Source organism: Chiloscyllium punctatum, chromosome 45 (genome assembly GCF_047496795.1).
Source record: "Chiloscyllium punctatum isolate Juve2018m chromosome 45, sChiPun1.3, whole genome shotgun sequence".
NCBI classification, from domain to species: domain Eukaryota; kingdom Metazoa; phylum Chordata; class Chondrichthyes; order Orectolobiformes; family Hemiscylliidae; genus Chiloscyllium; species Chiloscyllium punctatum.
In genome coordinates, this window is record NC_092783.1 from 40,627,336 (window position 1) to 40,646,476 (window position 19,141).

Consider the following 19,141-nt stretch of genomic DNA (forward strand, 5'->3'; position numbering starts at 1 on the left):
CCATTCAACAGCTCCTACAACCTCTCTCCACCATCACAACAGCAGAAAAAGAGAAAGATGAGTGTGATTCAAAAGTTAGCTGAAGAAAATAAAATTTTGAAAAAAGGATACTGTTGACTATGCAAGAGGGAGCGAACAAACCTGGGGGCCCAAATAATTCCTACTCTGCCCCCTCCGCCATCTTAAAAGGTTCTTCTGTAGCAATTTCTGAGTCATCTCTACTATATCTGGATCCTTGAAACATGTTTATGGTCTCCAGTTTATCTGGTTTAATATAGACACTATGGATTAATATAAACAATGTAAGTTACTTTTATTAACTATTTTATCCATCATTTCACAATCCTGTAATGCAATTCTCATTATTCTCTTACTATGTACATCCTCCTGTAGTTTAGTCAGTCTTATGCTGTCCTATCCTGTTTTGTTTTAATAGTTAAACTGCTCTCATTTTTTGTAGGTTACTCCCCATATCTTATCAGAACAAATATTTTCAGAAAGGCTTTCATATATGAAGAATAAAATGTCCTGTATAACTTCTCAATATCTTCTCAATAACTTCTCAACTTTCCTGATGAAGGGCTTTTGCCCGAAACGTTGATTTCGCTGCTCGTTGGATGCTGCCTGAACTGCTGTGCTCTTCCAGCACCACTAATCCAGTATTTGATTTTCAGCATCTGCAGTCATTGTTTTTAACTTCTCAATATGTTCACATGAACCCCTTTTTTTTGGAAAATGCTGCAAGCCTTGACCATCCTGCGGCCCAGGAAGTATTGTGTGCCATGTGCTGTGAACAGGTTTACTTAGCAGGCCGTAGAGCCTGTAAATGTTTGTGCACAGCCAAAAGCAGCCACTTAGCAGCATTGTATTCTTGTAATGGATCTAAACTGCATCTTGAAACTGTGATCACTTGCACATTATATCATGGATCGCCAGCCATGCATTAATCTACATGTCCATTAGTAATTGGATTATTTGGATAGGTGCAAGATGATTGGATGAATAAATGGCTTTTGTGGAATGATGCTTTGTTTACCCAGCATCCAAAGTGATAGTGAAACTACTCTGCCTCTGGGATTGAATGCTTCCACAGCTCTGAACTGGAGATAGAACAGTTTCTTCAACACTAATACTGTAGAAGGAACCCTGCATTCTATCAATTACACTAGACTCCAATTTCTATTTTACTGGATTTAACCCAGTGATTCTACCCTTGCTATCAAAGATTTGGCGCTCTGGGGAATAGTGAGCCATGTGACCATGGGTGTCGAAAGCAGTCATGAGGGGTGAGCGGGAGATTAGGAGCTGAGAAAAGGACAAATTGGGTCAGATGTCGGAGGAACTAGAGCTGAAGATTTTGAGAAGGATCTGGAGGAGAGGTGCAGCCTGGGAATTGGTGAACTGGGAGGCTTGAGATGTATTGTTTCAGTGAGAGACGGAGAGATTATGCAATGGGGATTCAGTTGTTGTGTGGTCAAAATATCATGTGATAAAAGTTTCAAATACACTGCAGCCAAAAGTGATAATCCCAGACATCTCTCAACCATAATGTTAAGTCCCGATGAGCTGTTCAATCTCTCCACCATGCTTCTGCACTTCAAACATTGACAATTGCAACAGGATGAACAGAACTCGAGTCTGAAGGGCACTAATCCCATCACCAGTTTGGTTAGGATCTCTTGAGCACTACAACAGCCACTTGCAGACTTTCTCAAATGCCAGAGTAAGAGATCCCCAGATCAGGACATCTATCTCCCAAAAAGAAAGGGTACTGTGATGGTAGGAAAGCTGGATGAGCTAAATGAAGTCTAATATATTTTTATTTTTAAGATTTTTGATTAACTTAGCTTCCAAATTTAAAATAGCGTATTTTAAATGTAGAGTGTTTCAACTGACCTAGTCATTTTTTTCTGTGGCTAAGTTAAATTAAAGAAGTTTAAGGAGGTCTATAAAACTGATTATTCTTGTGGATACATGTTAGCTGATGGTGCTTTACTTTATAATATACAGAATAGAACATTTTTCTCTATTTTTGAAGATTTTGACCTATTTATTTTGTTAACTGAAGATGATTTGTATTGGAGGAATTAAAAGTAATGAAAGCAGATAAGTAGATTCCCAAAGTAGATGCAAATCGTTATAGTTTACATAAAAGGACTAACTATCAAATGTCTTTTGTTGGCTGAGCATAGGAAGGCTTTTGTTTCCAACCAACTGTTATAGGGGTCAGCGAATAAACCCTCAAGAGATTGAACAACATTAATAAATGACAACAGATCGTTATAATCCCAGCTGATGGTGATATTGGAAAGGTTAGATCTCAGAGTGATATCTGACTTGATAGGCATTAAGTGTTCTTTGTTAGTTTTGTTTTCTGTGGAGGTCAGTAAATGGACACATTTAAAAGAGCCTGCCAATATACTTGTAACAAAAGAACATAACAGTTTATTTCACAAATGAAAGACACAAACCATATTATGCTTACAAGAACTATTTAAACAGATTTATTACAAGTATCACAAAGAAATAAACCATGTATCCACAAGAATAATCAGTTTTATAGATCTCCTTAAACTTCTTTAATTTAACTTAGCCACAGAAAAAAATGGCTAGGTCAGTTGAAACACTCTACATTTAAAATACGCTATTTTAAATTTGGAATCTAAGTTAATCAAAAATCTTAAAAATAAAAGTATATTAGCCTTCATTTAGCTCATCCAGCTTCCCTACCATCACAGTACCCTTTCTTTTTGGGAGATAGATGTCCTGATCTGGGGATCTCTTACTCTGGCATTTGACAAAGGCTGCAAGTGGCTGTTGTAGTGCTCAAGAGATCCTAACCAAACTGGTGATGGGATTAGTGCCCTTCAGACTTGAGTTCTGTTCATCCTGTTGCAATTGTTAATGTTTGAAGTGCAGGAGAGATTGAACAACAACCTTACAGGCTGTCAAACCTCAGTGAAGTCAAACTAAAATGACATGTTTGTGTTTCACTCGAAAACTCCTTGTTCAGCTGGCATGGCTATAATTGGTTTCTCTTTGGCAAATTGATGCATCCATTCAATGCTATTTTCTTTATTTAGTGTCTTTAACTGAGAGCCTTATATAAACTACTAACTCTGCTCACATATTCCAAGTTTAGATTATTGTTTTTTAGATGGAACATAGGTTTAAATTGTTGTAACACGTGGGAGAGAATTTTGGGAGGTCTCCAACCAATAACCATTTTCAATAACTTAATACTAATTGTATTGTCTTACATATGTAATATACTATATATGTGTATCTACAAAACCTGAATATTTCAAACTATACTCAGTGCAGACTGCTGCATTTTCCAATAAAGTAACATTTTACAAAGTTATTCTCTGACTGTGAAATATTCTGTGGTATCCCAAGGACATGACAACTATTATATGGAAATGCAGGTTATTTAATTTACTGTGAAAATTAAGTGGTGGTGTAAGATGGTAATTTCAGTTTCAGATTACAACTGTACTCTCATTTAGAGTATTCATGTGTTAACATATGGCTTTAATAGTATGGTGCGTTGACAACTAAATGGAATGTGTTCTTTGAATGGACTGAGTCATAACTGTAATGATGTCTGCCAGGTGGACCGCATAGAATATGAGATCCCTGACTGGGGCTGTTAACCTGGTCCATTCAGGGAACGCTGGCTGACAGATAAAAACAGGAGTGTCAGAGGTTCTGTTTACTCTAAGAGTTGGCTCTGAGGAAGCAAGACCAGTGTCAGGTACTATGCACATGTAAATAAAGGGTGACTTGGTGCTGGGATACTCATGGAGTCATTTCAGACTGCTCCTTCATTTAGGAGGGGAGAGGGAAACTTATATGGAATATTATTCTGCACTGTGAACTCTGTCTTTGATTAGACCAACGGCGACTTGAAGATTGGATCTATTGAAAGATGATGGGTAGTTGTAAAGACAAATGAAGATTTAAAGTGAGGGTGAAATCCTATAAGATTAACAAATTTCCTGTTATACCTGAAACATGAATGTCATCTGACTTTCGTCAGAAACATTTTCTACGATACATCAGTCCTGTCCTTTTTCGTGGGGTGATACTGCATAAATTTCCTCCAATATTTTCATAGCTTGTCCATTAACAAGTCAGTGTTTTCATGGGTTAGATATTGTTTATCTTGCCTCCTTTTCCGATTTCTATTTTAACTTTGTCTCTCACCTCTGTAACTTGAGAAGTTGATTATTTCAATTTATCAAATACTGTATTGTCATTCAACAGTGTAATGTTCAGCAGCTGTGAATAGTACCACCCAGTGGTCTTTTATGTTAACACAGCCCCTTTCCAATTGTTACTTCGTGTAATTACAGAGTGTAAATGCTGTACAGATATATTTTGTTGCACTTCTGGTTAAAATGAGAGACAACATTCTCCTCTACTTAGAACGTAGTTTGGAGAAATGCATTTTATCGTTAACAGGTCCTGAAATAAATCTAGTAAATCTGTAAGACAAACAGAACATTTTGGAGAAACTCAGCAAATTTGGAAGCATCTGTGCAGAGAGAAGCAGTGTTGGTTTTTTGAGTCAAATGTGACTCTTCAGAACTGAGAGGGCTGGAAAATGATGTTTAAATGCTGTTGATAGAGGGGGAGGAGGAGCAAGTAAAACAGGTTGAGAGAGTATCCAGAACAAAAGGCAAAGGGAATAGTGGTAACCTAGAACAAGAGGTCTACATAGACATAACAGGACAAAACGGGTCCATTGTGTTGAGGGCGAAGTCAACAAGCCTGTTCAAAAAACCAAAAGAACTGCAGATGCTGGAAAGCTGAAGCAAAAACAGAAATAGCTGGAAAATCTCAGCAGGTCTGGCAGCATCTGTGGAGAGAAATCAGAGTTAACGTTTCCAGTCCAATTCTTCAGAAACCTTTTCAAATTTTAGTTGAAGAAATCACTTAGAGGGTGTGTAGCATTGATAAAACAATGGTTTTAAATTAACATTGAGGGTAAAAAATAATTGCAATTAATTTTTTTCTCCTGTCTTTCCCTTTGAACTTTGACCAAAGCTGTCACTGGGAAATGTCATCAGTGCATTGGGGGATCAAAGTAAGAAGAGCCACCATGTGCCATACAGAGATTCTAAACTCACCAGGCTTCTGCAAGACTCTCTGGGCGGAAACAGGTACAAGGAATAAGACATCTATAGTGGAAGTAAAGATTAGTCTTTATTCTTACCATCAATGAGATTAAATTTCCAGAAAATGAAAATCTACTTTGTATTGGTGGATTGATAGGAGTTTCAAAACTCAGGTTTTCAAATTAAAAATTAACAAACATCTCAAAAGCTGTTGTCTAAGCAACATGCAAATTGGGAGAATTATACTTCTATCATCTGAATATTGTTACAGTATCAAACATACACATTCAAGGGAAATTTATGATAACATTCAGTGGTTAGAAATTGTGCTTAGAAAGACAATGAGAAAATGTTTATCTTAAGAGCTGACAATGTGGAAACTTTTCACAAAGTGTATCGGATGCAAGGAATTTTTAATATTTTGTAAGGCAGAGATAGACACTTGACTAACAAGCATGTCAAAGAACGTCCAGCGTAGGCAGGAAATTAAATTGAAGCCATAATCAGATCAGCCGAATGGCTACCTCTGCTTCTAATTCACATGTTTGTGTCTAGTGACCTTATATAGGGTTATAAAGTCATGAGAGGCCTGGATAGGGTAAATAGTCAAGATCTTTTCCCTTGGGTGGGGGAATCTAGAACTAGAGGGCATAGATTTAAGGTGAGAGGGGAAAAATTTAAAAGGTACCTAGAGGGCAACTTTTCCATGTAGAGGGTGGTGCATGTATGGAATGAGCTACCAGAGAAAGTGGTGGAGGGAGGTATAAATACAACATTTAAGGCATCTGGATGGGTATAAAGGGATATGGTCCGAGTGCTCGCAAATGGAACAAGTTTAGATTAGGATATCTGGCCGGCATGGACTAGTTGGACTGAAGGGTGTGTTTCCATGCTGTACATCTCTGACTCTCTGACTAATTTTATCTTTCTTTATTCCTAGTGAATAGTCTCAAGTCTAATTGAGTAGCGCAGATATTGATGGATACCTATGTTTTAAATTGATAATTCCAGGTTTTTTGTTAATAAATTTTGTATTGGAAGTGCATTAATAGCAATGATTGCAAATAAGTTGTCCTTTTTCTACTCATTTGAATTTAAAAACCATGAAAAATTTGCATTGAAAATTATTGTCTCTCTTATAGTCGAACTATCATGATTGCTTGCATAAGCCCATCAGATCGTGACTTCATGGAAACTCTCAACACTCTCAAATATGCAAACCGAGCCCGTAACATCAAGAATAAAGTTGTGGTCAATCAAGACAAGACCAGCCAGCAGATCAGTGCCTTGCGAGCTGAGATTGCTCGACTTCAAATGGAGCTGATGGAATATAAGACAGTAAGAAATGTTTGCAGTGAATGTTTAGGAAGCACTGGCTAAAGATCCAAATCAGAATTCTTCAAATGGTGTCACTGTTTTCAGAATGGATTGAACTAAACAAGAAATTGATTAGCACACAAAAATGCCACACTGTCAAAATATTTGTTACACTTCAGATTTTCATAGACTTGAAACAGCATTTTAGGCATAAATTGAAAAAAGCACATCTCATAAATATTAATTTAATTGTTTAAATCAACTCGGATACTGAATTTATTTACTTTTAAAAATGGATGCTTCTTTTGCAAAATAGGCTGCAGTTCATTATAACTTTGTTTGCAAAACATGATGATAAAAACCAAATCTGGGCAACTCAACTGCATAGGCATCAAGCCTTAGTTATTGCAAGGGCATAGACTAGAGTGGCATGTCAGGATCATGCAGAAGTGGAAGTCTGAAAACTGCTTCCTGACTGGGAATTCCCCTGGAAAGTGAAACTTCCAAGTGCCTGCCATCTGGGAGTCTCCAAAAAAGTGCCCAACTCTGCGTTAGAGTTTTAGACTTAGAGTCACAGCTCAGTAGCCACCCAGGTAATGTTAGAGCAATTCAAAACCTCTGCAATCTTATAATGTTGTTATTGTGTAACCAGTAATCTTGGGTAAATAATAAATTGAACTCCATCCCACTAACTTCTTACCTTGACCTCCCTTCGACTCCCACCTCCCCCATTCTACTCCCTTCCTGCACCCAGCCTGTACCCTGGTGAGTACCCAATACCACAGCACACATATTCTCTGACTGTCTCCACAGATACAAATCTGCTCTGACTCATCCCTGTCACCCCATCACTGCCATATCTCAAAGACAATCCCCACCATCATAACTGCTGTGGCCTCCTACCCTACCCTAATCCATCTGGGACCCCAGCTTCCTCACATATCTGCCTCTCACTTGGTGGAAAAAGCAACTGAAAGAACTGTGGATGTTGGAAATCTGGAACTGAAACAGACATTGCTGGAAAGTCTCAGCAGGTCTGGTGGAATAAAGGTCACTGGACCTGAAATGTTAACTCTGATTTCTCTCTGTAGATGCTGCCAGATATGCTGGGATTTTCCTGCAAATTCTGTTTTTGTTCCTGCCTCTCACTTACCTGATGCTCTTACCGTCTCTCAATGGGTATGAAAGTGGCTTAAAGACCTTTTTTAATCCTGCAATATAATACGAATTGTATGAAGCAGTGGATATTTTCACTGCCAGTTCACTTTGCTGCTTGCTGCTTTGCTGGATGAAACTGTTTCAGCTGAGGAGGGTCCTGACCAACAAATTCGCCCAGATAATTCTTCGTGTGTATTTCTTTTAATCTGATCAGGAACAAATCTGGGTTTCTAATCTTTATTGGAAGATTTGGTCCACATGTTGTGAAAATTTCCATCACTGAAATATTCAGATTCTTTTCACGGCTTAAAGAGTTAATGAGTAAACTGATATTGAAATAATTTCTGCTTGTGTTTTTTAAGGGGAAACGAGTTATCGGGGAAGATGGTTCAGAAGGTTACAATGACCTCTGCCAAGAAAATGCAATGCTACAGAAAGAAAATGACACACTGAGAATGAGAGTAAAAGCCATGCAAGAAACGATCGAAGCACTTAATAGCAGAGTGACACAGCTCTTGAGTAATGAAGCCACTCAGATAATAGCCAGTGCAGGTAAAATTAACTCATTAAATTTCACATATGCTCTGAATTCTGTTGAGATATTTTTCATTTAATAGGCAATTCTCATTGCTGCCTGGTTGTGGTAGTAAATTCAATAAACATGCAACTTATTCACTTAATCAATTCCTGGTTTTAAAGTTTCTCTTGTGTTACACAGTGGTCATCAGTTTGTTAGTTCCATGGCAATTGAATTTAAATTGAGCAAAATTAGAGCGCATGATATTGGGGGCAAAGTACTAACTTGGATTGAAAGTTGGTTGGCTGACAGGAAACAAAGAGTAGTGATAAACGGCTCCATTTCGGAATGGCAGGCAGTGACCATGGGGTACTGCAGGGATCAGTGGTGGGACCGCAGCTTTTTACAATATATATTAAGATGGTATTAGTAATAGAAGATATAGAAGATTAGTAATATTAGATATAGAAGATGGTATTAGTAATAACATTAGCAAATTTGCTGATGATACTAAGCTGGGTGGCAGGGTGAAATGTGAGGAGGATGTTAGGAGATTACAGGGTGACCTGGACATGTTAGGTGAGTGGTCAGATGCATGGCAGATGCAGTTTAATGTGGATAAATGTATGGTTATCCATTTTGGTGGCAAGATTCCACACTGTAAGTAATCTAATCTAATCTAATCTAACAGGAAGGCAGATAACTACCTAAATGGAATCAATTTAGGTAAAGGGACAGTACAGGGAGATCTGGGTGTTCTTGTACACTAGTCAATGAAGGTAAGCATGCAGGTACAGCAGGTAGTGAAGAAGACTGGCCTTCATAACAAGAGGGATTGAGTATAGAAGCAAAGAGGTTCTTCTGCAGCTGTACAGGGCCCTGGTGAGACCACACCTGGAGTATTGTGTGCAGTTCTGGTCTCCAAATTTGAGGAAAGACATTCTGGCTATTGAGGGAGTGCAGCATAGGTTCACGAGGTCAATTCCTGGAATTGCGGGACCATCTTACGCTGAAAGACTGGAGCGACTGGGCTTGTATACCCTTGAGTTTAGAAGACTGAGAGGGGATCTGATTGAGTCTTATAAGATTATTAAAGGATTGGACACTCTGGAGGCAGGAAACATGTTTCCGCTGATGGGTGAGTGCCGAACCAGAGGACATGATAGACTATTTAGGACAGAGATGAGGAGAAACTTCTTCACCCAGAGAGTGGTGGCTGTGTGGAATGCTCTGCCCCAGAGGGCAGTGGAGGCCCAGTCTCTGGATTCGTTTCAGAAAGAGTTGGATAGAGCTCTCAAGGGTAGTGGAATCAAGGGTTATGGAGATAAGGCAGGAACAGGATACTGACTAAGGATGATCAGTCATGATCATATTGAATGGTGGTGCAGGCTCAAAGGGCAGAATGGCCTACCCCTGCACCTATTGTCTATTGTCTATTGTCTAAAGTGATGGAATGCTTTACAATTAGAATTCTAATTTTTCAAAGTGGACTAGGTGAAGGTTTCTAGGTTACAAGTTTTCCTGATGTTATTTGCAGCATGATTTGGGAGCTAACATTTAAACTTACAGGTCACCATAATTGCTGCAAACTGTGATTGTTGGCCAAGATGTGATTTTTCTAATTTTATAGAAACAAGCCCCTGTGAATCATGGTCTATAAGAAAATCAAATCAAATGGTTTTAGTAAATTTATTTTACGACACTAATTTATTGCATGAATTGTGCTCTATTTCTGGTGGTTTGAATAATTGGTCAATTCATTTTAATCAAATCATGGTATTTTATGATTTCCCATCTTCTGTTTCACCACTTTTATTTCCCCTTCGAGCTGCTTTATAAAAAGGAAGCTGTTTGCTCATGATGTGATTAACTTTATTTCTATTGTTTAGGGCAGATGACTGATGACTGAAAGACTTTATTTGGTTACTGCTCAGCAGTCTTTCATAGAGTCATAGAGATGTACAGCATAGAAACAGACCCTTCGGTCCAACCCGTCCACGCCAACCAGATATCCCAACCCAATCTAGTCCCACCTGCCAGCACCCGGCCCATATCCCTCCAAACTTTTCCTATTCATATACCCATCCAAGTGCCTTTTAAATGTTGCAATTGTACCAGCCTCCACCACTTCCTCTGGCAGCTCATTCCATACATGTACCACCCTCTGCGTGAAAAAGTTGTCCCTTAGGTCTCTTTTATATCTTTCCCCTTTCACCCTAAACCTATACCCTCTAGCTCTGGACTCCCCCACCCCAGGGAAAAGATTTTGTCTATTTATCCTATCCATGCCCTCATAATTTTGTAAACCTCTATAAGGTCACCCTTCCAACCCTCCAGGGAAAACAGCCCCAGTCTGTTCAGCCTCTCCCTATAGCTCAAATCCTCCAACCCTGGCAACATCCTTGTAAATATTTTCAAGTTTCACAACATCTTTCCGATAGGAAGGAGACCAGAATTGTACACAAAATTCCAACAGTGGCCTAACCAATGTCCTGTACAGCCGCAACAGGACCTCCCAACTCCTGTACTCAATACTCTGAGCAATAAAGGAAATCATACCAAATGCCTTTTTCACTATCCTATCTACCTGTAACTCCACTTTCAAGGGGCTATGTACCTGCACGCCAAGGTCTCTTTGTTCAGCAACACTCCCTCGGACCTCACCATTAAGTGTATAAGTCCTGCTAAGATTTGCTGTCCCAAAATACAGCACTTCGCATTTATCTGAATTAAACTCCATCTGCCACTTCTCAGCCCATTGGCCCATTTGATCAAGTTTGTGTTGTAATCTGAGGTAACATTCTTCGCTGTCCACTGCACCTCCAATTTTGGTGTCATCTACAAACTTACTAACTATGCCTCTTATGCTCACATCCAAATCATTTATATAAATGATGACAAGTAGTGGACCCAGCACCGATCCTTGTGGCACTCCACTGATCACAGGCCTCCATTCTGAAAAACAACCCCCCACCACCACCCTCTGTCTTCTACCTTTGAGCCAGTTCTGTATCCAAATGGCTAGTTCTCCCTGTATTCTGTGAGATCTAACTTTGCTAACCAGTTTCCCATGGGGAACCTTGTTGAATGCCTTACTGAAGTCCATATAGATCACATCTATTTCTCTGCCCTCATCAATCCTCTTTGTTACTTCTTCAAAAAGCTCTTTTCATTAAGATGTAGAAATTACTAGTTCAATTTTGTTGCTTATCCTTAAAGCATACAAGTGTACTTGCATCATTACTTAAACTAACATACAATGGGTAGTTTTTAAGGGATTGAAATTTCATTTTTGACAGCTAGTTGAAGTGTACTGCAAAGAAAAACATTAAAAGTTATGATGTTGATAGACAGAGGATAGCTAAAGAAATATACATAGTTTTAAACAAATATACAGTCTTTGAAGCTACAAAAGCCAAACAGAAAAATGTATCATCTGTGGTTTACAACAAAAGATAAAGATTATGTTAGATCAGTGGAGGAAGCTCATGAAATCACCAAAGAAGTAGCAAGCGTAAGGAATGGGAACATTTTAGAATTCGGCAAATGAAAACTGATCATATAAGGAGAAACAGAATATGAATGTAAGTTAGCAAAAAAAATTAAAATGTTCTGTAATACTTGTATGTATAAAGGAATACATTAGCACAGACAAATATGAGTCTATTATGGGCAACGACAGGAGAATTTTAATGAGAAATAGGAAAGTAGCAGAGAGGTTAAACAACTTCTTTGTATGTGTCTTCAAGGAGGAAAATACAAGGAATATGAGAAATACTAGAGGTTCAAGAAACTTGTGAAAATGAGGATCTTAATGGAATTTGTAATAGTAAAGAGGTAGTACTGGACACTTTGATGGTAGTAACAAATCCTTGGGACTTGATTTACATACCAGAGTGTTGAAAGAGGTGACCATCTTTTAAAATTCTATAGATTCTCGAATGGTGTTCACAGATCAGAAGTTTGCAAATGTAACCCACGACATGAAGGAGGGAGAAAGAACATAGGGAAGTACAGGCCTGTTAGCTGCACCTTAGTGTTAGAATATATTATAGAAGTGACAGCTGGATACTACAAAAAAATTAATCTTTTTGAATCTATGAAAGGGAAATCATGTTTCACAAATCTGTTAGAGGATGTTACTAGCTGAGTAGATACTAGCTGAGATCAATTGTGATATTTTTGAATTTTGAGAATGTTCTCGTATAGGAATAGAGGTAAGAGACTGACATGGATTGGGATCGAAAAGTGTGGCACTGGAAAACCAAAGCAGGTCAGGCAGCATCCGAGGAACAGGAGAATCGATGTTTCAGGCATAAGCCCTTCATCAGAAATGTGGTGGTGGGGTGCGGAGTGGGTGGACGGAAGGGAGCTGAGAGCTAAATACGTGAGGAGTGGGGCTGGGGGATGGTAGCTGGGAAGACGATACGTAGATGCAGGTGGGGGGTGATGGTGACAGGTCAGAGGGGAGGGTGGAGCAGTTAGGTAGGAAGAAAGATGGACATGTGGGACAGTCCAAGAGGGCGATGCTGAGTAGGATGATTGGATGTGGGATGAGGTGGGGAGAGGGGACATGAGGAAACAGGTGAAATCGTTGATGCTGTGTGGTTGAAGGGTCCCAAGATGAGACATTCTTCCTCCAGATGTCGGTTGGCTTAGATTTGGTGGTGGAGAAACAGGATATGAATATTCTTGGAAGAGTGGGAGGGGGAGTTGAAATGGTCGGCCACAGGGCATGTGTCTAGAGATGTTCTCTGAAAAGTTCCACAAATTGATACCCTGTCTCCCCAATGTAGAGGAAACCGCATTGAGAGCAACGATTGATTAACAGAAAGAAATACAGCAGAGATAAATGGGTTATTCTCAGCATGGCAGGTTGCAAGAACAGCGTAGTTCAAGGATTACTACTTTGAACCCAGATTTTCGCAAACTGCATCAATGAATGTGTTTTGGGAACCAAATATAATATTTCTAAGTTGGTAGATGACACAAAACTAGGTGGAAATACTGAATAGCCTTGACAGAGTGGACGTTGGGACGATGTTTCCATTGGCAGGAAAAATGACCTGAGGGCACAGCTTCAGAGTAAAGGGAAGACCTGTTAGAATGGAGATAAGGAGAAACTTCTTCAGCCAGAGAGTGGGGAATCTGCAGAACTTGTTGCCACAGAAGGATGTGGAGACCAAGTCCTTGAGTATATTTAAAACAGGGATTGATAAGTTCTTGAATGCCAAAGGGATCAAAAGATTACAGGGAGAAAGCGGGAAAATGGCGTTGAAAAACCTATCCGCCATGTTTGAATGGCAGAGCAGACTCAATGGGCCAAATTGCTTAATTTCTGCTCCAATGTCTATGGTCGTATGGAATGTCACCTGGATAAGTGTGAGGCAATCAACATTGGTAGGAGGAATGAAGGTGCAATTTTTTTCTTAACTTGTGGAAAATTGGGAAGAATTAAAGTCCAGAGGGATCTGGGCAACCATAAACAAATGACACTGAAAAGTGCAGCAAGCCATTAGGAAGAAAAATGATATTTTGGCCTTTATCACAAGAGGATTTGCATACAGGAGTAAAGATGTTTTAGTTGAATTAAATAGAGCCTGGGTGGGGACTGCACCCACAGAGTTGCTTGCTGACTGGCCTACTCCTCTTTCTATGTTTGTGACTGCACGATCAGAGGTAATCCTGCAGTATAGGTGGTCTGTGCATTAAGCTATGCTTAAAAATATGCACATGGATCTTCATCAAAGCAAACTTTCCGCTTTGGTTCTTATTTTGCGTGTCCAATAGTTCACTGTTTTATTTTTTCTGCAGGAGATAACAATGAGGAAATAGGTGCACTAATTCAAAACTATATTCGAGAAATACAGGATCTCAGGTTAGTCCATGAACGTTAAATTCTGTATGTTGGTGTTGATTGTTCTTTCTCCCCACTATCAGTTCAATGGAAAGCATTCCAGCAGAAGAGCGTCTTTTAGGTACACTTCCACTCAGAGTTCATCACTTATCTGCTTGGCATTTCGTAACAATTTGATTGGATCTAAGTTTTGTCTTTTAAGGACTTCTCAAAAATGAAAATGTGGTTCGTGAAACTGTGTCAGAATTCTATCTTTCTACCTCTGGCAGCTCTGTTAAAATCATCCGCAAATTGTTAGACTGAAAGTCTCTTCATTTATTCAGATGTTAATATGAACTTATCGTCCAGGCCATTCTAATCTTTTCTTCATGATGTTTGCCCACAGAAAAAAAAAAATGCCAAAGCTTCATTACTAACTGGAGAGGCAGTGACCTCGTAATATTGTCACTGGAATGTTAATCCAAAGACCCAGGTGATATTCTGGGGACTCTATTGAATTCAAATTCCACTGTCTGCCATGGCAGGATTCAAACCCAATATCTGGAATGAGGAGTCTAATAATGACCACGAGTGCATTGGCAATTATCAGAAAAACCCACCTTGTTCACTATTGTCATTTTGGGAAGGAAACTGCCATCCTTACTTTGTCTGGCCTACATGTGACACGAGACCACAGCAATGTGGTTGACTCTTCAACAGCCCTCTGAGCAATTAGGGGTTGGGCAATAAATGTTAGCCAGCGATGCCATCATCTGTGAATGAATTAAAAGAAAGCTTCGTCAAGGAGTTTTAACTCATTTTAATAAATATCAACTATTTATCTTTCAGATTCTATATTTGGAAAACAAAAGTTTTTTTTCTTGCCTGATTTGAAATATTTGCTGTAATAATGCTGAATGGGTCACTATTATTTTTCACACAGTAAAAACATTTTCTCTGAGGTGCACCTTGTAGTGTATAGCATTGCACTAAGATAAACTGTAGGCAACCATTATTGAACCATTTATTTACACCTCCCTCCAGACAAGGTGATGTGATGGGGCAGAGGCTGTTATGTACCTTTGCAAAGAATACCTGGAGAGACAGGCAGTAGTTTTTATTGTAGTTCATTCTGAGCAGCTCTGTGACACAGGATTCTGTGCTATGGGCTGTTACCAGAGATATCCACCAAGATAAATACCAACTGTTGCTGGAAAGGCATCAAATCAATGAGCAGCGTTGTGTTCTGAAGAAGGGTCACTGGGCCTGAAATATTACCTTTGCTTCCTCTCCACGGGTGCTGCCAGGCCTGAAGAGTTTTTTCCAGCAAATTTTGTTTCATAGAATCAAAGAATCCCTCCAGTATGGAATCAGGCCATTCAGCCCATTGATTCTACACCAACCCTTTGAAGAGCATTCCACCCAGACCTACCCCATCTCTGTAACCCTGCATTTCCCACAGCTAAATCATCTGGCCTGTACATCCATGGAGAAAATGGGCAATTTAACATCGCCAATCAACCTAACTTGTGCATTTTTGAATTGTAGGAGGAAACCAGAGCACCCAGAGGAAACCCACACAGATACGGGGCAAATGTGCAAACTCCACACACACACATCGTCGCCTAAGGCGAGAATCAAACCGAGGTCCCTGGCCCTCTGAGGCAGCAATGCTAACCACTGAACCACCATGCTGCACTGTTTATACTGATGAATAACACTGTTTGGTCTGCCTGAAATGTGTTGGTCTTCCATTGCAAAGAGTTGCCCTCAACTACAAGTACATTCCAAGGTCCAGGGCTATGTGCTAAGGGATGCACTAAAATTTGGGGCAGATTCCATAGAAGCACAATAGGGAAATGTCGCTGCCTACAGCCTTCCAGCCAGAGTAAATGCTGGGACTAGAAATGATAAAATCTATTTAGCTGCATGCTTAACCAGAACATAAATTATGAACATGAAGAGCATTAAAAAAATACTGGCATATCTGAGTGGAAAATAGTATATGGAGAAAAGTTTATTGCTTATGCATTTCTTATTATTTTCCACTTGTCATGTTTTGCCCTTGGGATGTCTGATATGGAATATAAATTGTAAATGTTCAGAGTATTCCAACTGTATTGTTCTTTAGAATTTATTTTTCAGTGTGAAACATCTTCTCAAAGCCCTCTGATTTTGCAGAAAAAAAATAAAGCCTATTCTGTTCCAGGACCAAACTACTGGAGAGTGAAGCAATGAATGAGTCCCTCCGACGCAACGTATCTCGACTGACGTCCAGGTCCTCGTATGCAGCGGGTCTGTCTCCCATGCCTTGCTCGATGTCCAGCCTAGTTGGTTCCCTGGAATCTGATACTTCTGAAATTGTTGAAATGGCGAAAAAAGACTTGGAGCTGCTCAAGAAAAGGGAAAGGATACGAAAAAGAAATAGGTAATTTTGTGCATAGATTCTACTAGGTAATGCACACATTTAATAAAGTAACAAATTCCACAGCAATATGTACCAAACGGTTGTACAATGCTGACTGAGTTCCCACCCTGGGCCTCCTGGATACCAGTAACTTGTAGGCAAAGCCTTTAAAATAGAAACCATCAAATTTCAGTCCAGCATGCGTCACATTTTAGTCTGTGATACTTGGTTCCACGTTGTCCAGTTTTATTTTTTCCTGGTCTTTGTCCATAAAATGGCATTCACAATATAGGAGCGCATAGTTCTGATGCTGAGCATGTGCCAGACAAAAGTTTAGGAGTTGAAAAATGTGGTGCTGGTAAAACGCAGCAGGCCAGGCAGCATCCGAGGAGCAGGAGAATCGACATTTCGGGCATAAGCCCTTCTTCAGGAACTTTAGGAGTGCAGACATGGTCTGCTGGAATGGACAGATTCGATGGCAGTCAGTGTGTAACATCTCTTCTCTCAAACTCCCCCAAATGCAGTATTAGAAATTCTTGGGCCATGGTCAGCCATTGTTTGATCCCATTTCAAAATCATGTTTTTAAAAAGATTTTCACTGCCCACTTTAGCCATTAAGTGGTGTAAACTGGCTTTAATTAGTATAGACCAGCCTTCCCCAGTGCTGGCCTTTGGTGATGTTGCACCTCTGCTGAGGATGTGCAGCCACTCAATATTGCATTTAGTACTAGCTGCATATGTACAACAATCATTTAAATTTACAGCAGTGTGAGATATGTACTGGATAAACCTATATTGCTATCTTCCTTCTGTTGCATATAGGTTACATCCATTTTGTCCCTCTGATCTATTGCCTATTTGTTGACTAGATGAGTCAGCCTTGGTGGATTCAAAATATTATAGGTTCAAGCTGGACTGCAGAGACTTGATACAATGTAGATTGACACTTCAGTGAAGTCGCGAGGGAATGCTGCACCGTCAGTGGTACAATCATCGAGTGACCGTTGTATCAAGGTCACATTTTGCTTCTCAAGTAGATGTTAAAGATTGTGCAACACTGTTCTGGCTAATCTTTGCACCTGTTTAATGTATAAATAATGCTATTCTTAATCGCATTGAGATTCTACTTCTAAATCTTCTAACAGAAATGATACTTTGAAAACTAATTCTGCCTAATTCCTATTTGCTAACATGTTAACACCAGGTTTTTAAAATGCTGTAATAATTGCATTATAAAGAAAAGTCAACAAACAGAAAATCACTTGACTGAAGAAAATGCAAGGCTGTAAATGTGTTAGCCACAAACTTAATTTTTTCATAATTCCTTTCCTGCTATGTATTCTCTTTTCTTTCAAAGCCCAGTGAAAGAGAAAAGAAGAGGGAATTTACAGCAAGAGAATTGGGAAGAGACAGATGACAATGAAGTGGAAGGGGTAAGGAAAGCCTAAGAATTCTTAAAGATTTACTTTAAACTGAGGTTTCTTAATACTAGTATTCTTTTTTATGTATCTTTGATAATAATTATTCTAATATTTTTGTTTTCTACATCCATATCCATTTTTGGTGGCACAAATTCAGTGAAAGTCTCTTTTTTTTATGATTTTGAAAATGAATAATTGGGCCAACAATGGAATGGCAGATGGATCAGGCTACACTGGAGACCCTTGCCCTCCATACCTGTGCTACCGGTCTAGGTGTGCATATCTTGCTTTTATAGGAGATGATTACATCTGGAGGCTTCTGTTACAAAACTAAACTGTATTAACTCATTTGTGTCAGTCGGCACAAATATGACTTAAATGCCAGGGTAACTTTACTGCTTCCTTAAAAGCAAATTAATTACGGTAAGCTTTAAAGGGATTGGAGTGGAAGAGTGGGAGGTTTTGCTACAATTACACATGCAATTTGTCAGGTCCTGTCTGGAGTAGTGTGTGCACTTCAGCTCTTCTTATCTAAGGAAGAACATATGGGGTGTTCTCCTATAACGCAGTAGTTGTGTTCCCATCTGACACCATGCTATAGAAAATCACACAATATAAGTAATGGGACCTATAGGAAATGCAGGGTTGAGGGTGAACCACCAAAAGTATCAGTAAAAATTGAAACAAAACTAGTAGTTAGCTTAACACATGGTAGTACAGTCTACATAAATCTTTAAATCATATATTTTAATGAAATAAAACAGTAGATAAAACACTGCAACACTGCAATCACTGACTACAGCATTGTACCTTCAACAAAGCTCTTCACCAGAAAGTACGCAGGCCAATCGACCATGTGATGCTGACATGGAATCCAATCCTCCTCAAGATTCTCTCATGGTTTGAAATACAGTTCCTTCTAAATGTAGACTCCAGTTCCCAGTTTCAAGGCTTGCAGAGTTGATTGCATTCCTGTTTTAGCTGAACACACTGAATTTGCATTTTGCAGACAGAGGATCCTGAGGCTGGGTTTTGCTGTTTAGCGAGTGCCAAGGATGGAATTGCATAACCGTGAACTAGAGTTCTCTTTATATAATAAAGTCTGCAATTCACTAAGCACATTACAACTAAATCACGTTTAATAATCGTGTGTTGTAGGAGAACCACCTGTACTTGCTCAAGAGGGATTGCAACAAAGGTTCACTGCATTGGAATGAGGGGATTATTCTGTGTGGAGTGATATGCCCAAAATTCTGAGTGTTTAGATGAATGAGAGTGTAACAAGTAGGAGCTGGAGTAGACTACAAAGCCCCTCAAGCCGGCCCCATTCTATAAGATAATGGCTGATCTGCCCAGGCCTCC

At 39.4% G+C, this 19,141-nt stretch overlaps 1 protein-coding gene across 5 annotated transcripts in view; it reads left to right on the plus strand.

Annotated features, from left to right (window-relative positions):
* kif21b (kinesin family member 21B) overlaps positions 1–19,141 on the plus strand; it is a 182,227-nt gene that overhangs the window by 88,631 nt on the left and 74,455 nt on the right. For all 5 annotated transcript variants that reach the window (XR_011955397.1, XR_011955396.1, XR_011955398.1 and 2 more), the window contains exons 7-12: positions 5,053–5,168; positions 6,266–6,461; positions 7,961–8,150; positions 13,930–13,993; positions 16,161–16,379; positions 17,716–17,791. Coding sequence is in view for 1 of the 5 variants with exons in the window: in XM_072563572.1 (XP_072419673.1) it covers positions 5,053–5,168; positions 6,266–6,461; positions 7,961–8,150; positions 13,930–13,993; positions 16,161–16,379; positions 17,716–17,791 (861 nt within the window). In the remaining 4 variants the exon portion in view is untranslated. The remainder of the gene's footprint in view (positions 1–5,052; positions 5,169–6,265; positions 6,462–7,960; positions 8,151–13,929; positions 13,994–16,160; positions 16,380–17,715; positions 17,792–19,141) is intronic.